The sequence below is a fragment of the Chiloscyllium plagiosum genome, chromosome 39 (assembly GCF_004010195.1).
Source record: "Chiloscyllium plagiosum isolate BGI_BamShark_2017 chromosome 39, ASM401019v2, whole genome shotgun sequence".
NCBI lineage: Eukaryota > Metazoa > Chordata > Chondrichthyes > Orectolobiformes > Hemiscylliidae > Chiloscyllium > Chiloscyllium plagiosum.
In genome coordinates, this window is record NC_057748.1 from 8,958,709 (window position 1) to 8,978,627 (window position 19,919).

General features: G+C 40.5%; 1 protein-coding gene across 4 annotated transcripts in view; it reads right to left on the bottom strand.

The window, feature by feature from the left end:
* Window positions 1–19,713, bottom strand: part of med25 (mediator complex subunit 25) — a 42,950-nt gene extending 23,237 nt beyond the window's left edge. The window contains exons 1-10 of one of the 4 annotated variants that reach the window (XM_043679669.1): window positions 19,510–19,713; window positions 17,749–17,928; window positions 15,793–15,838; window positions 14,241–14,365; window positions 11,830–11,928; window positions 9,624–9,744; window positions 5,744–5,900; window positions 4,466–4,635; window positions 2,543–2,651; window positions 1,190–1,419 (exon numbers count right to left, since the gene is read on the bottom strand). In XM_043679669.1, the coding sequence (XP_043535604.1) occupies window positions 1,190–1,419; window positions 2,543–2,651; window positions 4,466–4,635; window positions 5,744–5,900; window positions 9,624–9,744; window positions 11,830–11,928; window positions 14,241–14,365; window positions 15,793–15,838; window positions 17,749–17,882 (1,191 nt within the window). In that variant the 5' untranslated portion in view covers window positions 17,883–17,928; window positions 19,510–19,713. Of the gene's footprint in view, window positions 1–1,189; window positions 1,420–2,542; window positions 2,652–4,465; window positions 4,636–5,743; window positions 5,901–9,623; window positions 9,745–11,829; window positions 11,929–14,240; window positions 14,366–15,792; window positions 15,839–17,748; window positions 17,929–19,073; window positions 19,237–19,509 lie in introns of those variants that run through there. The other 3 variants (XM_043679668.1, XM_043679666.1, XM_043679667.1) reach the window with 3 other exon arrangements.
* Window positions 19,714–19,919: the final 206 nt, after the last annotated feature.

Genomic DNA, 19,919 nt, shown 5'->3' on the forward strand with positions numbered 1-19,919 from the left:
TCAACCCAATTTTGTACCTAACTGGCAAGCTCACTCTGAATCTAATTTACTAATTAGTCTACTATACTAAAGCCTTTGACAAGGTTCTGAAAAGTCTATGTAAACAACGTCTACCACACTGCCCTCAATCTTCTTGGTTTCTTCCTCAAAAGACTTAATCTAGTTTGAGAGACATGACTGCCCTTGCACAAATCCAAGTTGACTATCCTTAACCAATCCATGCCTCTCCAAATGCATATAAATCCTATCTTTCAGAATCATCTCCAACAACTTAACCATCACAGATCTATAGTTCCCAGGCTTCTCCTTATAGTTTTTCCTAAATAAAAGGCACAACATTAGCCACTCTCCAGTCATCTGGCATCTCACCTGTGGTTACAGATGATATAAATATTTCTGCTAGAGACCCTGCAATGTCTTTCCTAACTTCCCACAACCTCTTGGGAAACACTTGCTCAAGGTCCTGAAGATTTATACCCCTTATGTTTTCTAAGACCTCCAGCATTTCCTTTTCTGCCATGTGAACTGTTTTCAAAATAGCAATATTTATTTCCAGAGTTCTCTAGCCTCCATTTCTTTCTCTACAGTAAAAATTGATACATTTACTTAGTATCACTCCCATCACTTGAGATTCAACACAAGGATGGGGCCCTATTCTCTCTCTAGTTGCTTTATTGCTTTTAATGCATTTGTCGCATCTCTTTGAATAATCCTTAACCTTATCTGCCAAGTCTCTCTCATAGCCCCTCTTTTCCCTCTTAATACCCCAATACTCTTCAATAGATTGATCCCCGTTGTCTATACTAATGTGTATGGTTCTCTCTTATTCTTGACTAGAACCTCGATACCTTTATTCATCCATTGTTCCCCATTCTTACCAGCCTTACCCTTCACTAACAGGAACATACTGCCTCTGAACTCTCGTTATTACACTTTTGAAAGCCTCCCACTTGTCAGTGGTCCCTTTACCTGCGAACAGGCTACTCGAATCAATTTTCAATAGTTCTGGTCTCATACCATTAAAATTTGCTTTACTCCAATTAAGAACTTTAACTTTTATGGAAAAGAATAAGCCTTCCATCACTATTTTAAAACAAGAAAATGACTCATGAACACCTTAACAAGGATTAGAAACAAACAAGAAATGTTTAACTCGCCAAAAATGAATAGAAAAAAAAATGTTACTCACCATGGATTGCTGGTTGGGCTGCTGTGCTGCCTGTGGTTGCTGCGGTAATGGAACACCAGTGGTAACCGTGGACACCAGGCTAGATTGTGCTGCTGCAGTCATCATAGATGCGGTGGACGGGATGACTTTGGTTATACTGGCCACAGAGCTCGTTGTTAATGCTTGCGGAGTAGCCTGGCTAAACATAGCTCCCACACCTGACACTGGAGGTATCTGGCTAACTGCAGGAACTGTGAAGGAATAAGTGCACAAAACAATACAGCAGTCCTCTCAGTAATAAGCTTGGAAACCTTTCTCAGTCAGTCATAGCAGATCAACAATAAATCCCTTTGATCATTTTCCTTTCCTCTACTAGGTACAGTTCTCACTGGAATACATCGCCATAGAAGCTTACCCTTTTTCAAGTACCTTTCCCAAGTAGTTGACTCTGATGAAGCAATGACAACAGAGTGCTGACATGTTAGATTATTTTTCAGGTCACCCCTAATCAAGTCAAATGCTGTCCTTAACAATCTACTGTACATTTTTGCCCATGAACAGTCTTTGAAAGAAGCATAAATATTTGCACTTGTTCTCTGTTAGAATGGCTCCAGCATTTCCTATATTTATTCTAGAGATCAGGAATAATAATCATGGATAACATTCTACAAATTACCTTGGATTGATGCAGGCTTGGGGTAATTGAGGTTAAACATAATGCACCTAATGATTGGAGAGAGGCTAGGAATCAAACATTCAATCTGTTTGGTTACTCTGGTTTGATAACACTCCAACCCCATTAGACCATCAGGGAAACAATTGTGACCTTGTAACTTCACAATAGAATAAGAATAAAAGTTGTGTATTTTAATGCTCCAGTAAAGTTATCCTAGCCCTTGGAGCAAGATCAGATTAGATTAGATTCCCTACAGTATGGAAACAGGCCATTTGGCCCAACAAGTCCACACCAACCCTTCGAAGAGTAACCCACCCAGACCCATTCCCCTACCCTATATTTACCCCTGACTAATGCACTTAACACTATGGGCAATTTAGAATGGTCAATTCACCGGACCTGCACATCTTTCGACTGTGGGAGGAAACTGGAGCACCTGGAGGAAACCCACGCAGACACGGGGGAGAATGTGCAAACTCCACCCAGACAGTTGCCAGAGGTGGGAATCAGTTCCAAAGGGGCCAAAAGTTCAGTCTTACATTATTATTTACATAATTAGTAACTTACTAAGCCTGGGTCAAATTAAATGCATAGTTATATATAGTATGCAAACCCTCATTGGCCAATGAAGAATGACAAAGGTCTGCAGAATTACAAAATGCAGTTCACAGTCATAGTCTCCGACACTTTGATCTTACATCGATTGGTTGACGGAACTACAGCTGCTTTGAGCTGACTGGTCGCTGTTTCCACGGCAATCTGAGCAGCAGCCTGAGCAGCAGCAAGGGAACCAGACACTGCAGGACCCTATGAAGGAGAGAAATTAAAGACATATTATAGCAAAGTGGGCAGACCCAATTTTGTTGTAGCAAAATCATTTTTCTTCACATCACACTTTGCTGTGATGTTGTTACTGATAATTTTTACTAGATTATATGAACATGAGCAGTACTACTACTTTGTATTTAGTGTGCAAACCATGGATGTTTTTCTTGAAAAAGAACATGTATTAAAGTAGGGCTGTTTGCCAGCAATTTTGGTGTCGAGTGCATTACCATTGAAGTAGCTGTAAATGGGAGAGTGTTCTGATCTATAGTAGCACTGGGTGTCAAGAGTTTGGACCAATAAGGAACTAATAAAACATTTGCCATCTAAATGCTTCATTACTGCCACAAGCAACTGTACAAGCCACAAATACTTTGATTTTAAAATTTTCACGTGCATTCAAATCTCATCCGGAGTACCAGTTTCTTTTCTTGTCCTCACTCTGAACAATTTCTCTTTTAACTCATCTCTCTTTAGTCAAGAGAAAGGGGTGGCCATGGAAACTGGCATGGGCCCCAGATATGTTGGTCTCTTTCATGGAGTACATGGAGCATTCCTTGTTCCAGTCCTATTCCAGCCTCCACCCACAACTCGTTCTCCAGTATATTGGTATCATCATTGGTGCTGCTTCCCTCGCTCATCTGGAATTTGAAATTTCCACCTCACTCTCGTCTTCACCTGGTCCAACTCACCATCTATTTCCTGCATGTCAGCCCTCATCCTGCCTCTTCCTTCCCACAACACGGACAGGGTCCCACTTGTCCTCACCTACCACCCCAACATCTTCCACATCCAGAGGCTCATTAGCTGCAATTTCCACCACCTCTAGAAGGATGCCACCATCAGACACATATTCCCCTCGCTAACAGCCTTCCACAAGGACCCCATCCCTACAGGACATCCTGGTCCACTGCTCCTTCACTCCCAATACTCACCCACAGCACCTTCTGCTGCAACCGCAGGTATAACACTTGCCTGTTTACTTCTTCACTCCTCAGCATCCAAGGACCCAAACACAACTTCCAGGTGAAGCAGCACTTTACCTACATTTCACTCAATCTAGTCTACTGCATTCACTGCTCACAATGTGGTTTCCTCTACATTGGGGAAGTGAAATGTAGACTGAGTGACCACTTCATAGAACACCTAGGTTCTGTCCACAAAAATGACCCCGAGCTTCCAGTTGCCTGACTAACATCTGTCTCAGGCTTGCTGCAGTGTTCCAGTGAAGCTCAGCACAAGAACATCTATTTCCACTTGAGAACACTACAGCCTTCTGGTCTCAATATTGAATTCAACAATTTTGGGCCAAGGTGCTTCAAGTCCTATGTCCTTACTCCAACCCCCATACACCAAGCCTTGTCGTCACATGGTCTATTACACAACTCATTGCTAGCCACTAATATTCTCCATTAGTAGCCATTCATTTTCCAAGGCTGACAGTTATCCATTCCTTTGTCCGTCCAACTGTTCTTCTCTCTCTTTGGACTCCCTCTCCAATTATTGTCTACTCCTTACTCATCTCCACCCAGTTTCTGCATTAAAAACAGTTTCATTCTGGGCTACCATCAGTTCTGTAGGTCACTGATCCCAAAATGTTAAGTCCGCTTTCTTGCCACAGATGCTGTTAAACCTGCTGAGATCTTCCAGTAATTTCTGCCTTTGTTACCAATTTCTGTTGCTTGTCAACAGTCAGAGATCAAACAGGATGAATCCGTAACTTATGTCGGTTGCAGACCAGTTGGAAGCAACTGTGGAGAAAAATAATCAGCTGTTGCAACTGTTAACTGAATTACCTGATACGGCTGCGAGACAGAAGGCATTGCCTGGGACTGTGACGGTGGCTGAGACTGTGATAACTGGGGTGCTTGTGGTTGACTTGGCAACAGATTTGGCTGTTGCTGTGCTGATGGTTGTGGCTGTGGTGGAGCTGGCTTCTGTGGCACAGGTGCAACTGATCCTCCACCTAAACAAACACAAAATAAGTCAAAGCAGTAGCTAATATCCATTCTTACTACTCCTGAGTTTGATACAATGATGCTGGGAGGACCTAGTGCAGGGTGCAAAGTGTACAGTTACTTTTGTTTTAGCACCTTGCTATCCCAAAGAGACATTATTCCACTGGTATAAGATAAGCATCAGCACCTCTCTTCCATTTGGCCATGAAGAAACTATTCATCAACAATGTAATCACCTATCCATGCATTTCAAGAAGAACATTAGTAGGCTATTTAGCTTCTGAAGCTTGTTTCAGTATTCAACCAAGTTATAGTGAATCTGTGACCAAACAAAGACATACCTGCCTTTGCCCTATGTCACTCAATACCTTCTGTTAACCAAAGTCCATGAAACTAAGATTTAAAATTAACCTAGCTTCAATTGCCATTAGAAAACCAGAATTTCAAACTTCTACTATAGCTTGTGCATAGATGTGTTAAACTTCACTCCTGAATGACTTAGCTTTGAACGTACAGCTATGTCTCTAGCCCTATACTTCACAACTAGCCAAAATAGTTTCTTCCAATCTACCCCATCAGTACTCTCAATGTTTGGAAAACTTCTATCGAGTTACCACTGAAGCTTTTAAAAAGGGAAATGTATATGCACAGGTGCCTGATGAGTACAGGAGAGGGTGATAGCTGTAATGCTCTCTGACTGGGCAGTTTACTCATATTCATGCCTGAACCTTGAGAGTGTGATCACAAGGACATATTAAGGAGTGACCGAAGCCACAGAAAAAACAGCTTCAGAGGGAGTAGGGTTTAAAAAAGTAAACTATTAACTAATCACCTTCCCGATTGTTCTGAAGAATTGTACCAGAGTCGAAACATCAACTCTTTCTCTCCACTAATGCTGTCATCGGTTTGTTTCAGCATCCACAGTAATTTGCTTTTATTCTCCACTACAGTTTCCTATCATCTAGCTTCCTCCATTCTTGCTGCCCTGAACTTTCAAGGCTTATGGTTCACACGTTGCAGTATAATAGCAAGCTAGCACTGCAGTGTGGCTTGGATTGTGGGCACCCTTGGAGACAGACCACTGGGAGCCAGGGAAAATAATTGTACTGCACTTACCTGGAAGCACCATCCCTCGGATCATTATCATATGACGTGGGTCTTGACTGTAATCTTTCAGCGGAGTTTCCACGACATTGCCTGGTGCTGCTTTTTCAAAGAGTACACGCAAGGCAGGAAGCTTACGAGGAGACACCACGGAGAAATGGATCCCTCTCTGTATAATGAGTATATGACCGTTAAAATTAGTTGCAACAAAAAAAAAATGGTGAGTGGTAAGGAAAGAGACAATTCTATCTTATCTAGACATGCAATAACCAAATGTTTTACGTAACACTATGGGACAAGACCAGAAGATACAGGAGCAGAATTAGGCCATTTGGCCCATAAGTCTGCTCTGCCATTTGATCATGGCTGCTACGTTCCTCAACTCCATTCTCCTGCTTTCTCCCTGTAACCCTTGATTCCCCTTACTAATCAAGAACCTCTGTCTTAAATATATTCAATGACTTAGCCTCCACAGCCATCTGTAACAATGAGTTACACAGATGAATAAATTTCTCCTTGTGGCAGTCCTAAAGGTAGCCTCAGAATGATGAGACTGTCTCCTTGGGTCCTAGTCTCAGTGGAAATTTCTTCTCCATGTCCTCTCAATCCAGGCCTCTCAATATTCTTTAAGTTACAATCAGATCCACCCACATCCTTCTAAACTCAGAGTATAGTCCCAGAGTGCTCAACCGCTCATCAGATGACAAATCCCTTCATCCCCAGCATCATTCTTTCAACCTCCTCTGGATCCCCTCCAATGCCAACACATCCTTCCTTAGATACAGGGCGGAAAAAAACCACTCAATATTCCAAATGCGGTCTGACCAGAGTTTTATACAGAGTCAACAATATATCTCTGCTCTTGTATTCCAGCCCTCCTGAAATGATCGTTAACATTGCATTTGAGTTCTTAACTGCCAACTGAACCTGGGTGTTAACCTTAAGAGAATATGAACCAGGACTCCCAAGTTCCTTTGTGCTTCAGATTTCCAACCCCTTTTCCCATTTAGAAATGGGTCTGCATCTCTGTTCTTACTATCAAAAATGAAAAACCTCTTCCCATATAGTGTTCCATTTCTTTGCCCACACTCCTAGACTGTCCTTCTGCAGCCACCAGTTTCCTACCTGCCCTCCACCTATTTGCATCATCTGCAAACGTAGCCACAGGGCTCAGTTCCTTCATCCAGATCATTAATAGATAAGACGAGTTATGGTCCCAACACTGACCCCAATGGAACTCTACTAGTCACCGACAACCATCCTGAAAAAGAGCCCTTTCACCCCACTTTCTGCCTTCTAGTCAGCCAATCCTCTATCAATGCCAGTACCTTGCCCTAACAGCATGGGCTCATCTTATTTAGCAGCCTCATGTGCAGCATCTTGTCAATAACCTTCTGGAAATCCAAGTAGGTCATGTCAACTGGCTCTCCTTTGTCTAACTTGCCCAATTTATCCTCAAAGAATTATAACAGATTTGTCATGCACAACCTCCCCTTGTCAAAGCCAAGTTGACTCTATTGTATTAATGCTTCTCTTACACATGCCTTTTCTGTCCCGATTTATTTTTTCTCCCACATCCTGACTACTGCTAGGAGGCATGTACACAAATCCTATCAAGGTTGTTTTTGTTTGCTTTATGGCTCATCAACTCTACCCACAGATTCTATATTATTTCTTGCTATCAATTTAGTTTCATTCCTTACTAATAAAGCAACCTCACCCACCCTGCCCACCCTTTCAATAGGAAATGTTTCCTTGCTTGTGTAGCCAGCCACCCAGCCCTGACCCCCTTGCCGCCACATCCAGTACCCACATCATATCCACCAATTTCAAATCTGTGCTACAAAGTCATTTATCTAGTTTTGTAATCTGCATGTATTTAAGTACAACACCCTCAGTCTGTGCATTGACTGGCCCCCTTCTCATAGGAGTCCCCTTCCCTGCTGTACCTGTAGTACAACTATTGATCCTTTCCATATTCTGTCCTATTATTCCTAGAGACTTTAACCGCTGTTCAGCCCTCTGCATCTTTAACTTTTTCCATAATTTTCCAAGCAACTGAACTTAATACCCTACTATTTAGCTTAAAACCATACCCACAGCCCTAGTTATGCAATTTGCCAGGACTCCGGTTCCAGCATGATTCAGGAGGAGCCCGTCTCAAGCGGACTAGCTCCCTCCTTCCCAGAACTGATGCCAATGTCCCATGCATTTGAACCAATTTTTCCCACACCAATCTTTGAGACATGCGTTTACTGCTTTAATTTTGTTGACCTTGTGCAAATTTGCTTGTGTCTCAGGTCACAATTAAGGGATCGGTTTTGCTTTTTAATTTAGCCCCTAGTAGCTCATATTCCCTCAGCAGATCCTCTTTCAACCTATGTCATTGCTACTATGTAGACCATGACACTGGATCTTTCTGTCCCAATCCAAGTTTCTTTGCAGACCAGATGAGATATCTTGAACCTGGACCCCAGGCAGTTAACACAGCCTTTGCGGCTCTCAATCCTGGCCAGAGAGAACAGGATCTAGTTCCAACATGGTGTCACTATAAGAAATGGCTACCAAGACCCAACAGCTTTCACACAATTCTCCACCACAAAACAAATGTTGCGTGTTCTCCAGGCCCGTGCTGTGATGTTCCATGAGGAAGCAAGCTTCCTCAAACTGACACAATGGTCACTGCACGATTATTATTGATCTACTTTGAACTTTGCATTTTTGGTACAAGTTTTTCAAAATGTTTGCCAGAACTGACATCATATCCATTTCTGTTTTATAATATCTACAACTACATATTTAATGTACAAGGTGTACATGTGTACTGGCATTAAATAGAATACCTACATGTCAGCAAGCTTTTAAGCCAATTCAAGAATAAAAATGCTTAATACTTAAGGTAAGTCTGGAGGTGTTTTCCATGGCAAAAATGGAGACAAAGCATAACCCTGTTATTAAATTTTGTGCATACATTGTAAGCAGTAACGTATGTTTAGGGAGCTCAAGATTTAAGGAGGGGTTGAAGGAAGAAATATTGCACTACTTCAATCACAAAAATAAACCATGAAAAATCATCTGATTTCAGAACCCAGATATACAAAGAAGAGAGCATCAGGATTTCCACTATGGGTGACTAATCAGCAAACCTGGCTGCAAGTGCAGTTTAGCGATTGCAATTGGAGATAGGATCAAGAGTCTTAGTCTCTCCAACAGTTTGCTGGTACTTTGAGCAGAGTCACAAATTGACACAGCATGAGGCCATTTGGCCCACTGTACTTGTCTAGCAAATCTAATGGAACACAGAAATTAAGCTGGAGGACAACATTTTTTTTTCCATATATGAAAACCTAAAAAGAGATGATGGAAAAAAAGCATACTGGTTGGTACAACAAGGTCAGAGAACTTAACTGGCTAATTTTCAAATTCATCTGAACCTGAATATGTAGCCTGTGCTTCTAAAATGTATGCCTCAGGCATAACATGTTTAAGACACTCCTGTCAGATTACACCTCCCATTCAATGATCATGACCAAGATTATACTAGGTTGTATTTATTTGGAAAAGTGCAGTGGTTTAATCATTTTCACATTTTTCATGCTTGACCTTTCAAACTTATTTCTCTGCATATCTTCATAACTTAGGCTCTCAGGAAATGCAAAATATGGGAATTCAGTAGTTAAGTCTGCCGGAGAATGACAAATATTTAGCCTTACACTCAATCACCATAAATATGAAGCACTATTCAAACAAAAGGGGTTACATTCTAGGAACTGTGTCAGTAAACAAACTCCATAACAACCCAAAGACCTCCTTCCCAATTTAGATCACATATTCCCATCTCCCTAATGATCATAATTCTTCAGCCACATGGCAGCCCAGTGAAAACACTCACATCTCCAATCATCTGCACCAGATTATCTGTGGTGAAGCCAGAGTACGTGGTGCTCTCCACAGCTGGAAGTAGGTACGGCGGAGAGTTACAGATCAAAACACAAACTTTGTGAGTCTGCCCACTGAAACGGAGAAAAGACAGGTTTAAAAGTAGCACAAAGATCCAAACAAATTTGCTTTTGAATCTAACCATCTTTCAGTCCAATTGATGAATTTTAAATTTTTGTAATCTATTATTCACCCCCAGTAGGAAAGTGATCAAGATTAGGTCCTTGTATACCTTGTAACTTTGGCACATTCCAGCACTTTAAATCCGACTATTCATACAGCATAGAATGAATTATGGGTAAAAATTTCACATTATTTGCCAGAAGAATTGACTTGCTTAATAACACTGTCTTCAGGAGCAGAATGCAACATCATTCTGAAACGGCAGTAAAATTGTTAACACATGATTTAAGGAGATATGGAATCTGAATGCATAGCCCTCTTTGCTCCACAGAATCAGAAAAAGAAAAGACAGAGCTTAATGAAAAAGAGACCACAGTTTTTTTTGTTAAGCGAGTCAGCATTATCCCAGCAGTGCTCAGCTGTGATTTCTCAGTTTACAGAGAATTCATTCAACCAAATCTGGGAAGACTTTAGTGTATTACATATGCAAGTAGTTACAAACAACCAAAGATAGGAGTACAGAAGCAGGAATGGGCCAATTAGTGTCTCAAGCCTGTTCCTCCAAATATGTGACCTAACTCTGTAGAAGCATTCAAACAGAAATAAGACTGTTACCTGATGAGGAATAATGCTTTGGGTTAAGGGAGAAGATGGGAGAAAGGCAGTAGGTGAACTGCTGATTCGGAGAGTGTTGCAGACATGATGGACTGAATGGCCACACCATAGACACAAACAATTTTAATGTTTCCATCATATATCCACCACTGTCTTCGATTCTGTTGTACATTAAGTTAACAATCTTTCAATACAGAGTTTACAACTGATCTGCTATCAATCAGTATTTGTGAAAGAGCATTCCAGATTTTACCACCCCTTGCAAGAATAGTTACTGAATTTCACAGCTGAAAGGTCTGGCTCTAATTTATAGGATATGTCCCCAAGTGCTAAACTCTATGACTCAGTAGTAGTTTCTCCCAATCTATCCTCTTCTGTTACAATTTGTATGTGAAAACCTCAATCAGATTACCTGTTGACCTTTTAAAATTCAGGGGATAAATCTAGTTTGTCCACTCTCTCTTTGTGATTTAAGTCTTGGAAGACCAGTACCATTCTGGTAAAACTACACTGCATTTCTTTCCAGTGCCAATTTAACAGCTTCCCAACATTAGTCAGCAACCCTGGCTAGAATGTGCAAGTTTACCTCGATCAGGAATGGATTTGGCTATGATGCATTCTGTTATGTAACAGTCTGCTAATAGATACAGTCAAAACTCATATTTAAGCTAAAGGAACCAATTGCAGAACGAAGCTTGAAAAACTGCTGTTAGCAAGCGTTGACAGCCTTCAGAACAGTAATGAAGGAAAATATAAAAGTTGCCAAAGAGAACCTATTTACCACTTAAAACATTCCCTTAATTACATGCAAAGAAATCAGAGCATGGTCACAAAAAAATATCTAAACATTTATGAATAAATAACTGACTCGTGTTTTTTTTTGTTAACTGTATTGCAGAGTGAATTAAATATAGTAAGAATGTCCTTAGCAGTACACAAGTAACACTGTTGCCAGAGGTTTCGATGAGATATTAAAGTGAGGCCATGAAAGCCCTTTCAGGTGGATGTAAAAGATCCCATGGCATTATTTAAAACAAAAGCAAGGGAGCTTTTCATCAATGTCCTGAATAATCTTTATCCTCGACTATCACCAAAAACAGATGGTCTGTGGAACCTGGCCATGAGCAAATCAGCTGCTGCATTTCAACAGAATACTGCCTGAACCTTACTGGCACTTTGATGGTCATAAGCTGCTTGGAGTGTCCAGAGGTGAAAGGTGCTATGTAAATGCAAGTTTTTCTATATTCTATAATTACCATTCTGAACTAGAAAAGAGATCAGTCTTCTCAGCACCAGGACAAATGCACATCCATCTCTTGCCATAGTTGTTGCACAATGTTGCTCAAACAACACCTAACTTTCTCCCCTTACCAAATAGAAAAAAAAATCAAAACAATACAGACTTTGCTACATTATCTTACATTTGCTCTCGCATTTTCTTGAAGTCATCGAACAACTGCAGCGCTGTGCTTAGTCCTTCTGCAATCAAGCTACAGCTCTCTCCTCCGCCCCCCATGAACCTGAGAACACAAAACAGATTATTTAAGAAAAATAGCTGAGAACTTTGGGATTCAAGGAAAGTCTATTAAATCACTCTTTCATCAATCACAAACCTCTTACCACCTCATTCAATCACATCTCTTTTGAATGCACATTTCACCCAGAATCCATTTAAATATATGTTTCAAACATCTTCCTTGCTAACTCAAACCACTAGCTCATTAGGCTTTGGGTGTTCTTTTCCACTTGGGCTCCCCTCTTACTGTGAATTTGTACTGTAGTGCCTTGGCGTACTTAGTCATACACAATGAACATGTTTCATTGTGTATGGAGTCTTAAATAGATTGAACCTGGGAAAACATGAAATAGTCAGCAAAAGGGCAAATACCCTTTTTCTGATAGTTTGGGGTCTTCAGACTCTCCACTTTTATTTAACAAAGCTCACACTAAGATTGTTGCCAACTCATACATTTTTCTTGTAAAAAGAGCTGCAGAATAGTGCTCGTCAGCACAAGATTGAAAACAACTGTTATTGTGAAATGAAGTTAGATTCACAAGGCCATCAACATTCTCAATTATCACCCAACCAAAAACTGTTTTCATTGTCACAATCAGCTGTGGTTGAGCTGAAGCGCTCTACCCTCTGAGTCAGATTTGTACTTTTGGGTCAGATTCCAGTGAACGGAACAAGAAAATCTAGGCCATCTTTCAGAGGAGCTCTGAAGTGTTGCATAATCAGTAATAACTTGTTTTGAATCAATTGTTAAACAGAAAATCTAATTGACCTCCAAGGTGCATGTAAAGATAACATGGCAGTATTTCCAAAAGGAGAAGGGAATTTAACCTGAATTTATTCCTCAAATCGCCCTAAAAACTGATTAACTGTTGCTTAATGCAAATTAGACTACAAGGCGATCAGAAGGAGGTCATTTAACCCATCAAGTTTACTCGGTCATTCAATGAGATCATGGTTAATCTGATGAATTCTCAACTCCATTCTTTTGCCTTTTCTCATAACCATCTATTTTTTATGTCTGTATCAGCTATAATGACAGAGCCTTTACAGTAATAAATTCCATAGATTCTGAAGAAATATACTCTCCATAATGTCAGAAGAAATTCCTCATCTGACTTAGGCAAACTATTATTCTGAAATTAAACCCTTTGGTCTAGGTACCACAAGGGAAAACAACCTCTCTGCATCCACCCTGTAAAATCCTCTAAGAATCTTGTATGCTTCAATAGAGATCACCTCTCAATCTTCTAAATTCCAAGGAATCCCAACCTATTCAACCGCTCAAGAAAATCCTTCCATATATGTTATCAGCCTAGTGAAATTACTTTGGACTGCCACCAATGGCAGTAAACCTTTCTGCAGATAAGGGAACCAAAATCTTTCATAGAATTCCAGCTGTAGTCTGTTTAATGTCTTGTATAATTCTAGCAAAAGCTCCTTACTTTTATATTCCACCCTTTTTGGAATAAAGGGCAATATTCCGTTTGCCTTTTCTAGTTCCTGCTATATCTGGATGCTAGATTTATGCATGAGGATTCAAATTCTGTGTGTTGTAGCTTTCTGAAGTCATTCTCCATTTAAATAGTATTCAGTTCCTCTCTTCTTCCTGTCAAACTGTATAACCTCATATTCTCCCACGTTATATTCTAACAAGCTTTTTTCCACTTGCTTAACCTGTCTGTATCCCTCTGCAAACTCAGCCTGTTTATGAACATCTCACCTATGGTATTAAAACATTCGCTCTCTATGAAATTAGCAGTGTGCGCAAGATGCACAACAATAACGTAATAATTCAAGTTAGATAGGATCTTTCAGACCTCCAATTTCTACCATCCAGGAGGACAAGGGCAGCAAACCCATAAGAATACCCCCAATTACAATTTCCTCTCTAAAGTGCATACCATCTTGACTTTGAAGTGTGTTACACTGTCACTGTCAAAAACCTGGAACTTGGTCTTTTAAAAAAAACTGTGGATGTACCCAAACCATATAAACTAGAGTGGATCAAGAAAGTGGCTCACTACTACCTTCAAGGGCAACTGGGAATGGAAACAATTTAAAAATGTATTTCTGCCTGGGATGCAGGCATCACTGGCTAGTTCAGAATTTATTACCCACTCTCAGTGAGCTGGCAACCTTAGTCAACAATTAAACTGTAAAAAGTTTCTCTAGGCCTCACAAAGTAACTCAAGTTTCACATTTCTGTTGTCCTAATATATCGTTTGTACATGCTCAAAATGTGTGACATTCATCTTAAAGATAAGGATCCCTTTGCAGGATCCAGTAAACGATTAAATATAAATGCTGTTTACTTACTGAATACTATCAAGCCAGGTGACAAACTCATACGCACTGCTGGTGGGAGCATGACATTGTACATATGATTCTGGAGCACAATCCACAGTATTGAACACAACTAAACTGTATTGTGTACCTCCATACTGAGGAAAAAAGAATGAATGAAATTAGTATATGAAAAACTATTACTACTAATGCACATCATTTATTCATTCATGGGATGTGGATGTCACTGGCAAGTCCAGTGCAGTATATGTTTCCCCCCCCTTTCCTAACTCACCTTTAACTGAGTGGCTTGCTAAGGCCATTTCAGAGGCAGTTAACAGTCAACCAGATTGCTGTTAAGTCTGGAGGAATGTATAGGCCAGGCAGAACAAGAGGAGATGTCCTTCCCTAAAAAGGTACTAGTGGACAGCATGTATTTTTCACAACAGTTTAACTGGAATTGCTCGTGCACAATTACGATTTTAAAAATAAGCTGAAAATCAGAGCTGAGGATAATGGAGCGAGAGAAACAGGACATCTAAGAGACTCAAATGATCAGGGCATGTGTCAGAGCATCCGATTAAGCAAGCAGATTGAAAAAAATTCAATAAAGAAAGAACTATAAATTATAATGAGTGATTTCAATGTCAAGTTAGAGACTAAGAAAAATAAAAAAAAGGGAGGAAAACAGAAATTGACTGAGATACAGAAAAGACAAAGGGAAAGTTTACATTCAACTAGACTGTGGCCGATCTGAACTACACATCCCTCTGGACGATTTTTCTAGATAACCTTATTTAATACAAATCTATCAAGCATGGTACTGACAGCTCCAACTGTCCAAGAATTCATATTTTAAGAGGGAGGGCAACAGAGGAAGAGAATTCCAGATCCACCATTCCTGTGAAAAATGACTTCTCTCCCAAAACCTTTTTCATTATTTTTAAGATTATACCCACTTGAGCTCAAATTTCCCCACATTGTTTTAGCTCTTGCATGAAGAATGGTATTGGGTTGGAGGGGGTGCGGATGTTTTAAGGAAGTCACATAGGACCATAACCCAACATGAATCACTACTTTCAGAAAAGGACAATAATTCTCTTCAAGAGAAGTCTTGAAAACAAGAGGTCTCATCGACAAAGTAAACAAAAGTCGTTAAAATGCTCTTGGGCAAAAGCTTGCACAGGCACACGCATAACATCCCAATAATTTTCTGACCATGCACACATTACTTCTTCCTATTCTCAATACACTGCTCCACTGATAGTGTTGAGTTTCAGTATTACTATTTCTGTACAAGCAACATCATCCTTCACAGGAATCAGTACACACGTGATTGGTTTAGGTTAGCACTTAATTCCTCTCTCAAAGCAACATATGCACAACCTCCAGAAACATTCCTGGTAGGTGCAATATCTGGGCAGAGATTAATGGAATTTGATCAGTGATACTGACACTTGCTCAATCCTTTGTATTAATTTTTTTTGAGAAAAATGCTAGTCGAAAGCATATAGTACACCAAAATTTAAATACCACCTCAAGGGTTCACTCAAACACAACAAAAACACTCGAGGAACTGACGTACATCACCACCAAAGTCTGTTTCTGCCGGAGGACCACCATTAAAATACCTGCAAAAAGAAATAAGATTTGACAGATCATTATCAAATTAATAATCCTTGCAGTTTATCTTGAAAGTGAAAACAGGTTGTACTTGAAGTGAAATTATCAGACTACGGGCAGAGTGCATGGAAATGGGAGCAGGCATAGGCATGATAGTTGGAATGACTTCCTTCCATTATGTATGTTCAAATCCATGATCTTTTAAGGAAATCACGAGCAAACCATTCATTCCTTTACGTTGGGCTTGCTTTGAAGCACTAATTCATGATGAAAGGGTCACTACTAAAATTTCCTGTACTCCCAGTACAGAATCAAAGCTGTAGTTCCACACTCTTAGTCAAGCGAAAGGTCTGTTATTATTAAATATGTCTTGTAAAATTATGAAAGTTAAAATCAAGGCTGTACTCCATCACAAAGAATGCCACTGGAAAGAATCAAAGGCCTTATGCCAAGAGATTAAGATAAAATTAACTTTCTAATTTGAAAGGCAATTGAAAATAAATAATGTGTAAAGTTTGCATGCTAACTTGAAGTATCAAAACGAAAGATTCAATTCAAATCTCAACCAAAGGTAAATTTTCCCTTTTTGCAAGCCACAATTTAATCTATCCCCACCATATAATCAGGTTGCTCATTCCAGATCATAACCACTCACTGATTACATAATTACATGAAGAGAAATTATTTTCATGGCTCAGGGGAAAAGGCAGGGAGTGGGATCAGGTGCACTTGCAGAGAAGAAACACTGACATAATGGGCTAAGTGAATCTCTTCTAAGGTACTTGGTTCATATTTACTTGATGAATTTCCTTTCAATAACCAGACAATTTTTAGAGAAAAAAAAACTTTCCAAATCAATAAAATTTCTTTGGAGCTTGAGTTTTCAATCCATCTCAGCTTGCATCAGATAATCACCCAGAGACCACAATGGTAGGCATGGAGAAAATTTGGGCTGCTACACTTTGTTTTGAAGCATCAACTCAGTTCTCATTTTTCTCTTGGTCCATCAATTCTGTCACACTCAAAATTCCTGAACTGCTCCAACTGACCTCCACCGTTTCCCTCAATCTACCACTGGTGACAAATGTTTAACCAAGTAGCCTCATTTTGGAAAGCCCTCCCTAAATCTGTCCTTCTTGAGTCAGATTACCTACAGTACAGAAACAAGCTATTCAATTAACGGGTTACAGCCCGACATGTGTCTCCTGCCAGCACTCTATATCTGACCACATTTTTCCACACTATACCCCTTGTGGTTATTGACCTTCCCCCAGTTGCATCAAGCATTTGTTTCAATTATTCCATGAAGTATCATATTCCACATTCAAACAACTCTCTGGGTAAAGATATTTTTTGGGTTCCCAATCGGATTTATTAGCGTCTAGCTTATGTTAGTGATCCCTAGTCCTGGACTTGCCTGTATGTGGAAACATCTTCGCTATCTCTAGCCATTAATCATCCTCAAGGCCTCCAATAGGTCATCTCAGCCTTGTCTTTTCCAAAAAATTGGCACAGTCTGTTCAATCTTGCCCTTTCTTCTTTGAAGGGTCTGTTTGACAACCCCTCCTTATATCACTATCATTGGATTCATCATCTGGGTCTTCCTTACAGCACTGTGAAGCAAACTTTATTCCGCATTACAAACAATACAAATTCAAATATTTTATTGCTGTAACCTGATTGATGCACTGGGAGTGAGTCCCTCACACTGGATCAAGAGTTATGAACAGGTGGAACTAGATAAGGGATGACAGGCTTTACTTCCTGAAGAACAAGAATGAATCAATTCGCTTTGCACACAGGACCTCTGGGGTGTTGGCACAATGCCATAGCCACTAGATTACAGCATTCTTATATAGTAAGGAAAAGTTGACCTGGTCTGTCTCAGGTGATCACAAACAGTACAGGGTCTACTTACTCAATTGCTGGGAGAATGTAATGCTTCCGGAGAGATTCAAAGTACGGCCCAAGGTTCGCTGTCCCTTCAATAACGAAAACCACATCTGCTACCATGTTGGGAGGGCTAGGAGTGTCAATAGGGGGCACAACCATGGTGTTTGCAAGTCACTGTGAAACCTTTGCTTTTACACCGAGGCAGCTGTATGGAGAGAAAGAACACTTGGCTATATTTTGTTGACAGATTAACTCCTATCACAGGTTAGGCTAAAGCCCAAAGTACCACTGTAGTCTATATGCGTTTAGGTCCTGCAGCAACATTCTTGCACCCCAGTATTTTTTTGGGAGCAGGGCAGGAATAAGAGAGTAGAGAGTGGAGGGAAGAGACAGGAGTTGACTGTATAAACCAGGTTAGTAGGATGGGAAAAATTGACATCCAATTCAATTTAATTAAGACAGGAGTTATTAGGTTTTGACTTGAAACACCTCAGTTGGAGACGTGGTGTTGGGGAAGTTGTAGTCATTTCTGCTACATTGATTCTGAATGAAATTATTCCCTACAGACCAAAGGAGAACAGATTGAAATTTTAGCCAAAAAAGAAAAGCCTTTGGTTGTTTTAGACTAAAAAAAGTGTTATATAAATTGTTGTTGTCACCAAATTTAGTTCCCTATCATTCTTACAAACTATGTTCATCAATTTGCTCAGGCATGGTTTGTATACCTCTGGGAAAGGTGGGACTTGTACCCAGGTCTTCTGGCCAAGATATTAAGACAACCACTATGCAACAAGACCACCGCTCTACTATTATTGTGTCCCAATGGTTCCCAGAGATAAACTATCACTGACTAATGATACATAGGCTACAGAGAGTATACAAATGTTTTGTTAGAATGGTACCAGGGAATCTGGAGAGACTATGACTATTGCCCTTCGAGCAGAGGAAGTTAAAGGAAAAACTCTCCTACAAATGGCAATTTATACTATATTAATTGCTTGTTTCAAAATTGAGATTGCTGGACTGTTAACCAAACAAAGAGATAATCGGGCAGAGAACAGCCATAAGATCTCTTGAATGGTAAAATTATGAGAAGCTGTACAGCTGCTTCCTGTTCCAACATTCAGATTAAAATTATAAGACATAGCCGAGCACTTAAAGCTACTGGTACTTCTCACTTGTAATTTATTTTTCAGCTGTCAAATTGTAATACATCTCTATCTATTCAACTCACTCCTCCTCCCCATCATCAGCATAAAATCCACCAATTCCCAGCTATTTTTCAGTTCTGATGAAGGATCACTTGACTCAAAAGATTAACTGTTTTTCTCTCCATAGATGCTGCCAGACCTGAGTTTCTCTAGCACTTTATTTTTCATGTCCATATGCCCTGCAGCAGGTTAGACTTGAACCCAAATAAGTGAAACAAAAGAATACTGTAAATTTGAAGCAAAAACAGGAATTGCTAGTTCTGAAGAACGGTCTCTGGAGCCGAAACGTTAACTTTCCATCCACCGACGCTGTCAGACCGTCTGAGTTTTTCCAGCAGTGTGTGTGTTTTGGCACTTGAAAAAGTTCAACAAAAGGAACAAAATCCGTCAAGACGTTTCATACGAAAAAAAAGACGAATAATACATGAGAAAAACTTTCTTTTAAAAACGTGCACGGTGATAGCATGAGGCATCAGTTTTGCTTTCCTATAAATAACTGCACTGCAGCGAAGGCTCCTCCCCATTACACGACTGTCATTCACACAAACGTTCGCCATTTAAAATGATTGACGAACCTCGCGGGCAGCTTCTCGCCTTTCCACATCGCAGTAAGGGGTGTTTAAAGCTCTCGTCTTTCCGATGTAACAAACTTTTCCCTCTCCCGTCCCTCGGCCTTTTCCACCAGGCCGCTGGAGAGAAACAGCTCGAGCGCAACCAATCACCTCACGTGACACCATCGATCCGCCCCGCCCACTTCACGTCAGTCAGAAACGTCACACAGACGGACGCTGCGGCCCCGTCTACGTGACCAACACTGACCGCCCCGCTATTCGTATGTCGGAAGCGACTGTACGCGCCCCCTGGCATCACGTGTCACTGAAGGTCCTGCCCACCACGTGCGTCTTGGCGACCGTGGGCCCCGCCCATTCTGACGTCCGGTTGTCGGTGCCAGTCCCTATTTGGCTTCTCTGCCCAATCGCCGGGG